Genomic DNA, 12,008 nt, shown 5'->3' with positions numbered 1-12,008 from the left:
TTTCCGTCTCCAAATGGAGAAGCTATGTATGTATGTATTTTATCTGGTTATATGCCACCCAATTTTGAAGGCTCTAGGCAGTTGTTAAAAGAAAGAGAAAGAAGGAAGGAAGGAAGGAAGGAAGGAAGGAAGGAAGGAAGGAAGGAAGGAAAATTTAATTTAATTTAATTTAATTTAATTTAATTTAATTTAATTTAATTTAATTTAATTTAATTTAATTTAATTTAATTAATTATTTAATTTAATTTAATTTAATTTAATTTAATTTAATTTAATTAATTTAATTTAATTATCACATTTCTATGCCGCCCAACTCCCAAGGGACTCTGGGCGGCTTACAGCAAAAATAATGCGAACAATGAACATAAAAAAATTATTAAAAACATTATAAAAATATTTTAAAAACATTAAAAGCCCATGCACACCATTCATGGCCGGATCTCACAAGATTGCAACAGCGAGATCAACGGCCCCAGGCCTGCTGGAAAAGCCAGGTCTTCACCGCTTTCCGGAAGGCCAATAGGGTGGGGGTAGTCCGGATCTCAGGAGGTAACTGGTTCCAGAGAGCTGGGGCAGCCACAGAGAAGGCCCTCCCCCGCGGGCCCAGAAAGAAAGGAAGAAAGAAAAAGAAGGAAGGAAGGAAGGAGGGAGGGAGGGAGGGAGGGAAAGAAAGAAAGAAAAAGAAGGAAGGAAGGAAGGAAGGAAGGAAGGAAGGAAGGAAGGAAGGAAGGAAAGAAAGAAAGAAAGAAAGAAAGAAAGAAAGAAAGAAAGAAAGAAAGAAAGAAAGAAAGAAAGAAAGAAAGAAAGAAAGAAAGACTCAATAAACATTCCTTAAGATTTCCTGGATTTTTCCTAGTAACTGATGGTTATCAATATTTTCCCCCCAGAATGCAGGGAAAGTTAAGCCACATAAGGACATCATTTGCCTCATGACTCAGCCTTGTTAGAGTACACTGTGATAGGGGAAAAACATTAAAAAAAAGATCCAGTGTTGTGCACAAATTTCCTTCATTTGACCACCACACTGTTAAATTTTCAAACGACATTTATTTTGCTTTGTTTGAATTCAGCAGACAAAAGTGGAGTGACATTTTAGGTTCAGCTTTATAAATCCTGTGAGTTATCTGGGAGAAGGAAATCTGAAATATTTCCTTCTCTTATATTCTGAGTCCATATTTGCTCCTTCCATCCAAAGTCATATTTGGTTATGATGGTTCCAAGACCATTATTCTTTACTGCCAATTTAAAATGTTTCCTAATATTTATTTCTTTGATTGCTACTTTTAATTACCCACCATAATTTTCTCACAGATTTATTTCTTGATATTTTTCAAGCGGTTTTTGCATTTTGAAAGTTTATCTCTGCATTGTTTTAAAGTAAAAAAAAAAGTTAATTTTGAAACTTCTGATGGAAAAATATATGGTTGAAAACAAAACCAGATCTCGCCTGCTTTAACAGTACTGAATTCAGCTTGATTTCTAATGTTAGAAAGACTTTGAGAATACGCTAACAGATGAATTTATATCGGCATAAAGTACAAATACCTACTCAACATGTTATTGTCTTGTGGGATAAAAAAATATTATGCAAAGCAAAAGAGTAGAAAGCAAGGAAAAGTACAAGATAAGCCCATAGAAATCTAATTCATTGTAATTTATGATAATACATTTAGCATAGGTCTTTATACTTTTCGTGCAAACCATACATGATTCCATCAAATCCATATATACATTCATACATTTCCTTTCATTCTGTAAAGATCTCATATTCTCTTTCTGAAAAAAGCCTGATTCAGTCTTAATTTACTCTCTGTGTAACCAAATCACATCCATCCTTCATCCTGGATCTCATTTGTGGATTCAATCTGCATTAATTCAAACTCTATTAATTCTTCACCCCATCTCTTCTTCCCTCTTAAATATCCCACCGCCACAGCATTCAATTTATTGTTTAGTAATTCCTCCCTCCATATTCAGCTCTAACAACACGGGCAGAAGCGTACTCTTAAGCATGCAGATGTTGGTTTCTTTTGACAATCATTCCTGACAAGAGACCACACACAATCTGCTACCTTTCTGCTGGCATTTGCACACTTTAAAATTGTCTATCCATTTTCCATCTATCGAAGTGGAATAATATATTTTCAGTTTTAATTTTTTGGTTGAAGAATATTTGTCAGCCAATGCTGAAGAAAAAGTCTCTTATGGGCACACAGGGATTCATGACTGATGCTGTGTTTGACTCCTCCCTCAGGCTCAGCCTAGTCATCCTACAATAATGACCTTGTAATGGAATTTCATTGGAGTTTATGGAATTTCATTGTTAGAATTCTTTGCAATGTGAATTTTGAAATGTTCAATTTACTAGATGTATGGTACATTGGTTTTGGGAATTTCTGTTCAAACACCCTCTCAATTTCTATTTGCTTGCTCAGCATCTCTTAGATCTATACTCATCATGAAATGAGACAGTTTCCCTGAACGTTTTTCATCCAGCTGTTAATTAAATTTCTGCCGTGAGCTTCCTTCTTGTAATGGGAAGTGAATTTTCTTTTTACTGCTGTTTGTGACTTGAATTCAGCTAACCAGCAACTGACTTTTTTCCCCCCAATGCTTGCCATTTTTCAAACAGAGAAACTTGAAAAAAAATAAAATTAAAAACATATTTTTCCTAATTCACAAATTTAAGTATAAAAGAATTTTGATTCATTAAACTTTCCAATGATTTTTTTTGTTTTAAGTTCGTAACATTTACTGTACTTCTCGGAGTATAAGACAGCCTCCCCTCCCCAAAAAGAAGGTGAACATTTGGGTGCGTCTTATACACCGAATGTAGCCCTGCCCACCCGACGGCCCCCACCCTTCGGCCATTTTCAGCCTCTGCGCGTTGCGTTTTGGACCTGTTCCAGACTACAGGGATTGCCAGAGACCATCGCCGCCTTCGATCCCTGCTGCCTGGAACCACCCGAAAACCTGATGCACACAGAGGCCAAAAATGGGGCATGTGGAGGCCGGAAACACAATGTGCAGACACTGAAAACACAATGTGCAGAGGCGGCAATCGGTGGCGATGTGCTCTGGTGATCCCCGCAGCCTTGAACGGGTCTGAAACGGAGCGTTTGGAGGCTGAAAACACAAGGCACAGAGGCCAAAAACGCAAGGCACAGATGCGATGATGGTCTGTGGCAATCCCTGCAGCCTGAAACAACTGATTGCGGGTATTCCGGGAGGCCAATCCACCCACCAATCAGCTGCTCATGCTGAATCAGGTTGCAATAATGTGCCTAAGCTGACCTGGCTGTTTGCTATTTGCTGCAAAGATGCTAGCCAGATGAATACCAATGGATGCTGGGAGGCAGAATTTTTTTTTCTTATTTTCCTCCCCAAAAACTAAGGTGCATCTTATACTCCGGAGCATCTTATACTCTGAAAAATATGATATACTTCTGAAGTTATTAAAGGTTAAAACTGCACTAAGAATTTAGGAACATCGAGTACTGTACCAGGTCTCTTTCAAGACTGAGAGAAAACCTGACCCCTTATAGCAGTGATGGCTAACCTTTTTGCCATCGCGTGCTAAAAGCAGGGGGAGCACGGGGGGGTCATGTGTGCACGTGCCCACACCCATAATTCAATGGCCCCCCATGCCCCGTCCCTCCCACACATGCATGCGCAATCCTCCCACGCTCATCCCGCTTTTGGCACGCAATGGCCAAAAGGTTACCAGTGGGCCCAATAGGCCCGTTTTTCACCCTCCCCAGGCTCCAGAGGCTTTCTTGGGGAGGGCAAAAACAGCCTTCTCCCCCCCCCCCCCCGAGGCCCTCTGGAGCCCGGAAATGGCCCATTTCCGGACTTCCAGTGGACCCACAAGGCCTGTTTTTTGCCCCCCCCAGGCTCCAGAGGCTTTCTTGGAGCCTGGGGAGGGCAAAAACAGCCTTCCCCACCCCTCCACCCCGAGGCCCTCTGGAGACCAGAAACGGCCCATTTCTCGACTTCCAGTGGGCCCGGAAGGCCCGAAAATCAGGTGGCCGGCGCAGGCATGTGCGCTGGAGCTGAGCTAGGACAACACTCATGTGCCCACAGATATGGCTCCGCGTGCCACCTGTGGCACACGTGCCATAGGTTCGCCATCACGGCCTTATAGGTTAAGAGAAGACTCACATTCATTCCCTGGAGTGGTGTGAATCACCTACATCAGAAAAGGAAAAAAAATGCTTCAGCAGCCGCAGTGTCTCCTATCTTACTAACCTGAATGCTGGAGGATACATGCGCAGAGTCTCTGCTATCACCATATCAAGATATGGAAGTTCCTGTATATTTTCATAATCTGGAATGTCCTGTGGGAATGGGAAGAAAAAAAAATGGTTATTATTTTAACAAAATATTTATATTATATCTCTCTTTTAGCATCACAGTGGCCACCAGAAACGCAACATGAAAGCATGAAGTCCGAACAAAATAGTAGCCCCTAACCCTAACTGAACAAAAAATGCAAATAGCAAAAACAAAGAAAGATGAACAAGCAATTGATATTCCTTGATGAAAGATTGCACCTAGGTATTAAAATATTTTTACCCAGGAACTGTAAGTGATGATGACTTTGAAGATGACTTGAAAATGTGGCAGCTCATATGCTGGCAGAAGAGATTTGCTTCAGCAGTGGTATGTTTTTATGATGGATCTGTTGTGACCTAGGCTTCCTGAATCATTAAAACACACAAGTAGTCCCAAAAACTTCTTTTATTGCAGCAGCTGTGAATTACATTCATTCATAGCTGAGTCCCAATTAGTTACAAAAAGTCCTTCAGGATAATTACCAACCTTTATCTCCCTTGACACTCTGCCAAAGACCTACTTGGCAAAGCCACACGGATTCCAGAATCAACAGAGATGCCGACCGGAAACAGAATTAACAACGTTGCTTTCCTGCAAATGCCCACGTGCCTTTGCTCCTCTTTTAAGCCTTATGGGAGGGGCCAATCATCTCCAGGCCTTACTCCCGAGTCGTCCCTTTGGTTTTAACTGTTCTTGCCTTCTGGCAGCTCTGCGCATGTGCACACTAGGAACAGGCTCCTCCTGTTCCTCTGCCTCTCTGCTGTCCGACTCTGGAGGCTCCAGAGTCTGTGCATCACTCCCAGATGCTCTGGCCCCATCTCTGCCTCCGATGCAGAGCCCTCATCCGGGCCTTCCCCAGACTCCAGGACTGGTTCCTTCCCAGCCTCCTCACTGTCTGACTCCACTGCCAGCTCTGCAGGCTGCTGGCGGACCACAACAGGATCCTTCACTGATTATCAGAATGTTTCCAAGTGCAGTTCAAGAATGCTGGTTTGTACTGATTGTACTGTCTAAAGCTAGTGTACAGGTGTACAGAATCCTCAATTCTCCCTAAAAAAATCTGCAGGTTTTGTGTGGCTAGCCACGAATGGTAGCTTACAAGCAGGCCTATGACAGTCGCAGCTCACCTACTCCCACCCTTCAACCTGACAAAGGCCTGAGACACCTATGTTGCAGCTCTGTTTTACTCAGGGAGCATTATAATATAGGCTAGGGAAGGGAAGGGAAATATTATACTAATATATATTTGGATTGTTGTGAGGACAAAATGGAATGATTGCCATGACCACAACTCAGCTTCCTGGAGAAAAGCTGGACTGCAAAATGTGATAAAAACCCTATTTACAACTTTGGTTGGAAACCAATTCACACTGATCTAAGGAACCACAGTGGATTGGATCTTTTATCATAGCTAAAGAAACCCTAAATATGGTTTTTCAAGAAACCATTGGTTGCACTCTAACACCACTGGATGACATTGCCAGGTCTCACTGTTTCAGCAGAGTAAGGAAGCTACTTAGGGATGATTCACACCCTGGCCAATGTCTCTTTTCACTTCTACCATTGGGGAGAAGACATCGAAGTATAGCCAGCCAGATAAACAGGTTTAAAAACAGCTCCTACTCATGGGCTGTCAGACTCTTAAACACAATCACAATCACTCCACGCACATGCGGAAATGTATGATTAGTCTTTCCCCCCCAATTACTTGATTAAGGATTATTCTACTTGTATAGGGATTATTATCTATATTATTTATGTTGTTTTGTATTTTCTGTTATGGATTGCACCAGGGAGGCTAAACCAATTTCATTGTATATATTATGTACAATGACAAAGGATATACTATACTATACTACATAAGCCTTGGTGGCGCAGTGGACTGAGTGCTGTTAAAGTAGAACTTAGCTGCCAGCTGCCTGCAATTACTGCAAGTTCAAATCTCACATTGAGTAGCATCTTTGGATAGGGAATAAATATTAATTTACATTTCCTCCTCGGGTTTTAAATTGTAAAAAAAAAAAAAAAAAAAAAAGCTAAACATCTTCCGGCCCTGCTTTCTAAAAAAACACGTTTTTCTTTTGGGAGGGGGGGTTCTTACTAAACTATTATCTGCCCACCTTTCCCATTGAGAATAGTCAAAAGGAATAAAGAAGGCATGAAGTTAATACTCTGATGAGCCAGGTGAGGGCGGCAAAACTATACGTACCAATTATGTGACTAAAGCAGAACACTTTACAATACCTGAATGTTCATTTCAAATAAAACACGACAAGATATTTTATGTTAACATTCCGTATTAATTTTGAGAAACCTTCCTTAAGGTTTAGAATATATTAGCATTAGAATTTAATTCCCACAATCCTTACCCCTGTTATGGTGACTAGCCATCTAATTCAGAGATTATGGGAATTACCAGTCTCTGTGTCTTAACCAACATATAAAGGACTCGAATCAGGTCGGCATCAAAAATACATTTTATTTCTTTAAAATACGATCAAAATCAATGTGGGGTTTCTATTTATCCTGGCCTTACTGTTCTTCCTGAGATACATCACTATTTAGTCCAGGATCAGCAAGCATGCATGCCAGCTACAGATCAAAGTTTACTAAAAGACTGTGTAGAAAGAGGCACAGATGTCTGACCTTCCTCAGTTTCTAGGGGCAGGATAAGCTTCCAGCTAAACCAGATCCATCTCGATTTCCTACCCGGCCAAGAGAGGTCAGGGAAACTTGATAATGTTAGGCAAGTTCAGAGCCACTTCGCTGAACGCAGTTGCTATTTGCCTTACCGATAAATGCAAGGACAGACTCTGGGTGGGCTTTAACAGAATCTCTTCCAGAGCTGTTTGCTGAAGCAGGTTCTGTGCTTGTAGAAATTGTGAGGAGGAGACAATGGGAGATCCCTGGGATCCATTCAAAATTGGAAGTGTGGGGTCCTTGGCAGGGGTGGCATTCAGCAGGTTCTGACAAGTTCTGGAGAACCGGCAGTGGAAATTTTGAGTAGTTTGGAGAACCGGCAAATACCACCTCTGGCTGGCCCCAGATTGGGGTAGAAATGGAGATTTTGCAATATCCTTCCCCCTGGAGTGGGGTGGGAATGGAGATTTTGCAATATCCTTCCCCCTGGAGTGGGGTGGGAATGGAGATTTTGCAGTATCCTTCCCCCTGGAGTGGGGTGGGAATGGAGATTTTGCAGTATCCTTCCCCTGCCACGCCCACCAAGCCACGTCCACCAAGCCACACCATGCCACGCCCACAGAACCGGTAGTAAAAAAATTGAACTGGTCCTTGGTGCTCAGATATCATCCCACAGTTCAACCCTGAGCTACAGTAAAATTGGAAATGCAATGTTCAGCCTGGACTTTATTACATATACCCAGTCTGGGTGAAAAGGGAAGGCTTGAACATCCATTTGAAAAGGAGGGGTTTTTTTGACAAAAGTACCTTTGAATAATCCGAAAAAGCAACCAATACTGTCTTTCTGAAATTATACAACTCAAGGGGATTATTGCATGTTTGATTTCACTCCTTTTTCATAAATTTCCCACTTACAAGAAGGTGGGAAGAAAAATTCTAAGTTTGCTTTTTTTTTTTTATCTATAATGTGCCTCTTTTTCTTTATAGAAAAAGTGAATCTTTGGGGGGGGGTTGTTTGGTCTTCTTTAATGCAAGGAGGCATTCATGCTTGAAACTCTTCTACCTATATTCTGAAGCATTAGTCCCAGAATGGCTACATGTGTGCATGTGTAAAAATTGTGTCCAAGCTTGATAAAAAAAAATATAAAGACGCCTCAGCCCTAAATTTTTCAAGAGGTGAGGTTTCCAGTGACAAAGCTTAGGTAAACAAAAATTATCACTAACCACTACTACATTTCATGGCTCTTTTTGAAGCTGATCATCCCTTATAAGAGCCACAGTGGCGCAGCAGTTGGAATGCAGTACTGCAGGCTACTTCTGCTGCCTGCCGGCTGCCTGCAATTTGGCAGTTTGAATCTCACCAGGCTCAAGGTTGACTTCCATCCTTCCAAGGTGGGTAAAATGAGGACCCAGATCAGTGGTGGGTTGCCCCTGATTTGGACAGGTTCTATAGAACCGGTAGTAAAACCGGTGGGAGGCTCCGCCCACTGACTCTGATGTCATGAGAAGTGATCTGCGTATGCGCAGAAGTGAGCGCATGAGCACGATCCCATTGTGAACCTGTAGTAAAGGTAAGTAGAACCCACCCCTGACCCAGATCATTGGGAGAATATGCTGACTCTGTAAATCGCTTAGAGAGGGATGTAAAGCACTGTGAAGCCGTATAGAAGCCTAAGTGCTATTGCTATTTGCTATTCAGCCTTTGAATTTCTGAAACTGCCATCTTATGGTCTCTCAGAAAGCTGTGTCAGATATCAAGGATTTCCTTTTTGAGGGACTGAAGAGAACAAATCATGGTATCTTCCTACTGTCTTTCTTTCCAATAAAGGAGAATATTTGTAGCTCAAAGTTGAAAAGAAGGGTCCTCTCTGAGCTTGCTTGTTTTCTCAGACGTTTCATTACCCAAATGACATAATGTCATCAGTGCTCATGTCTTTCTTCAACCAGCATCACTTTAATCACAGTAGTGAAAAAGAAAGGGGGGGGAGAGTGGATAGTTTGATTTGCAAAATTTCAATGGTCTGGATTCTAAGGGCCTGTGGATGTGCACAGGGGTGGGCTTCAAAAATTTTAGCAAGGGGTTCTCTGCCTGGTTGCTGGGTGGGCGTGGCCATGGTGGCCTAGTTGGCCTCCTACACCACGGTGGGGGGGGACGTTTTGTCCCCCCCGGGCTCCAGGGTCTTTCCTCAAGCCTCCAGGAGGGTGTAAATGGCCTCCCCAGGCTCCTGAGGCCCTTTGGAGGCCAGAAACGGGCCTGTTTCCGGCCTTCTCAAACTTCCGGTAGGCCTGTTTTTCGCCCTCCCTGAGCCTCTATGCACGCCCTGCCCTTACCTGCATCCAAAACAGGCTGTGTGGGGACTCCTGGGAGGGGAAGGGTAGGCGGGGCCATCCAGGAATGGGATTTGGGGATTCTTCAAACTGCACAGAATCTTAGCTAGAGGTTCTCCCGAACCCCTGCGAACTCCCAGTAGCCCACCCCTGGATGTGCATCTTATACCTATCACCATCTGCATCTCCTTAAATCAAATGGGTCTTTTCCTAGCCTCATGCAATTGAGGGAAAGCTTAACACAGCTTATTTAAGGAATTGCTGACAAGGATTACATGATAATTAACCATGTTCTGAATCACCTTTCCCCTTTAAAATACATAAGACTTGCACAGCTGTGGCAAAAATACTGAAAACATGTCAACCCTAGTGTTATTCTCTTTCCAGCTGCTTCCCCCCCAAACACTGGCATGACTCTTGACAATAATAAGCTTAATTAAACAGGCAGTAGCTTAATTATAATGTCCCTTCAGTTCACTGGGCAAACCACGGGGCATCATGGCCATTGTCCTATTGACTGGCTCTCCTGTATATTACCAAATGCAAAGACCTGCATTTTTAAAGCACATTCATCTATTCAGTGATCCTCAACAAAGGGTGGGGGGGAGCCCTTAATTTTACTGACCAGGAGTTTTATTTGTAGGCTAATAATCAGATTTGGGGATCTCAAAATAGAAGATTTAAAAACCAGGGGCGGAAGAATATTTTCCACTTTAGCATCTCCATCAGCTTTGGCCATCTTTTATATTAATGAAAATGAATTGCAACATGAGTTAATATGCTTCAGCGAATATTTCCCATGACCTACATCAGACAATGTTGAGGCTGAAGATAGGAATGCTCAGGTTGAAATAAACAGACCAAGTTAGCCACGGCAAATCCTAGTCCTACATGCACTGGAGTATAAAGCCCCAAGATCTAATTTCTAATAACCCAACCATTGGAATGTTTCACTTTTTTTATTTTAGCTTAAAATTATCAAGTTAAACTGGGAATTCCCAGCACAATCTGGAGGGCATGAGTGGAGAAGGATTACGATGACTGAGTTTATAAACAGCAATCAAATTCAAGTTGGCCAATGGTGGGGGAGGGGCAGGAGGGGAAATATCCCTAACTGGGAGATGGATCAGTTATTAGGAGCAATTGATATAAACCTATATCCACATCAGTGGTGGGTTTCAAAATTTTTTACTACCGGTTCTGTGGGCGTGGCTTGGTGGGCGTGGCATGGCTTGGTGGGCGTGGCTTGGTGGGCGTGACAGGGGAAGGATACTGTAAAATCTCCATTCCCACCCCACTTCAGGGGAAGGATACTGCAAAATCCCCATTTCCTCCCTATCAGCTGGGACTTGGGAGGCAGAGAATAGATGGGGGCGGGGCCAGTCAGAATTTTTACTACCGGTTCTCCAAACTACTCAAAATTTTCGCTACCGGTTCTCCAGAACTGGTCACAACCTGCTGAAACCCACCTCCGATCCACATGCATTGGGTATAGGTCCTATTTAGTCAGTGCTTTATTTTCTTTGTAATTTAGTCTTCCCTTTCTATTATTCCAGATCCATGTGTACATAGGAGTTTCAAGTATGCAGACACATGTCCATAGTGTATCAGTCAACTATTATAGGTGCAGTCAGGTTTTTTTTGGGGGGGAGGAGAAGTCATGCTTACTTTAGATTGAAAAGTTCCTTTCTCTCTCTCCCCCACCCTCTTTCCCCCCACACTCAAAAAGTTATTATTATTATTTTTTGTACTTTCTCTAGTTTGCCTCTAAGTTGGTCTGACACAATCTCAAAATATATGTGGTTAACAACCAGAGATGGCATTCAGCCGGTTCGGACCGATTTGCCCAAACCGGTAGCGGAAATCACAGGTGGGCCTGCCCACCCACCCCGGCTCTATGCCATCCTATTTAGGCACATTTTTGAGGCTGGACGCATGCACGGAAGGCGCGCGAACAACCAAAGCGCATGCGCGGAAGACCGTGTGCATGCATGGGTGGGGCATGTGCGAGTGAATCGCGTGAGTGAAGTGTGCACGTATGCGTGCTCACATTTGCGAACCGGTAGGGAAAGTAAGTGAATACCACCCCTGGTAACAACCCACCAATCCCACGCCTAAATGGCAAAGTATCTAAGGGGAAAAAAAACAGAGAGAGGATATGAAATTCTCTTTAAAAAAAAAAAATCACACACACACACACACACACACACAGAGCTTCTCATCCTAATGGAAAATGACATAGGGGTCCAAAGAGTATCACAGCAGTTAAACACCACACAATTTCTGCCTTACTGTTCTGCATGAGATATAATATCCCGAAATAGTGATTGCGGATATTTTACAATAAAGAAACCTCCTGCCTCTTTTCTCCCTTGTTTCCACCACCCTCCTGTACATCTCAGCAGACATTTTTTGGTCTCACTTCGAAGTCAGATGGTAAATTTAAATCATTTTTCCTCCAGCTGGCATTTGCAACGGTGGAGGTGACGACGCTTTAAATTAAGGTCGGTAGATATAAAAGGCCCATGTGTTTAGTTTAATCAAATGTTCATTTCCTCAAGTTGGTGTTTATATTAAAAGACATCAGCAGCGGTGTGAGTTTCCGTACGCCACCCTCTACGCCACCCTGCCCCCGCAACAATGATGATCATGGGAATCTTGAACAGTGCTTCTTTTCAACCCGCTTTTCATCTACACAGACTTTG

General features: G+C 42.8%; 1 protein-coding gene across 6 annotated transcripts in view; it reads right to left on the bottom strand.

The window, feature by feature from the left end:
* The window catches only part of TBXAS1 (thromboxane A synthase 1), a 275,226-nt gene that overhangs the window by 7,148 nt on the left and 256,070 nt on the right, over positions 1-12,008 (bottom strand). For all 6 annotated transcript variants that reach the window (XM_034403670.3, XM_087873777.1, XM_034403666.3 and 3 more), the window contains one exon: positions 4,249-4,337. In XM_034403670.3, the coding sequence (XP_034259561.2) occupies positions 4,249-4,337 (89 nt within the window). The remainder of the gene's footprint in view (positions 1-4,248; positions 4,338-12,008) is intronic.

The sequence above is a fragment of the Pantherophis guttatus genome, chromosome 7 (assembly GCF_059756535.1).
Source record: "Pantherophis guttatus breed Tessera chromosome 7, ASM5975653v1, whole genome shotgun sequence".
NCBI lineage: Eukaryota > Metazoa > Chordata > Lepidosauria > Squamata > Colubridae > Pantherophis > Pantherophis guttatus.
This window is presented reverse-complemented; position numbering and strand designations above follow the sequence as displayed.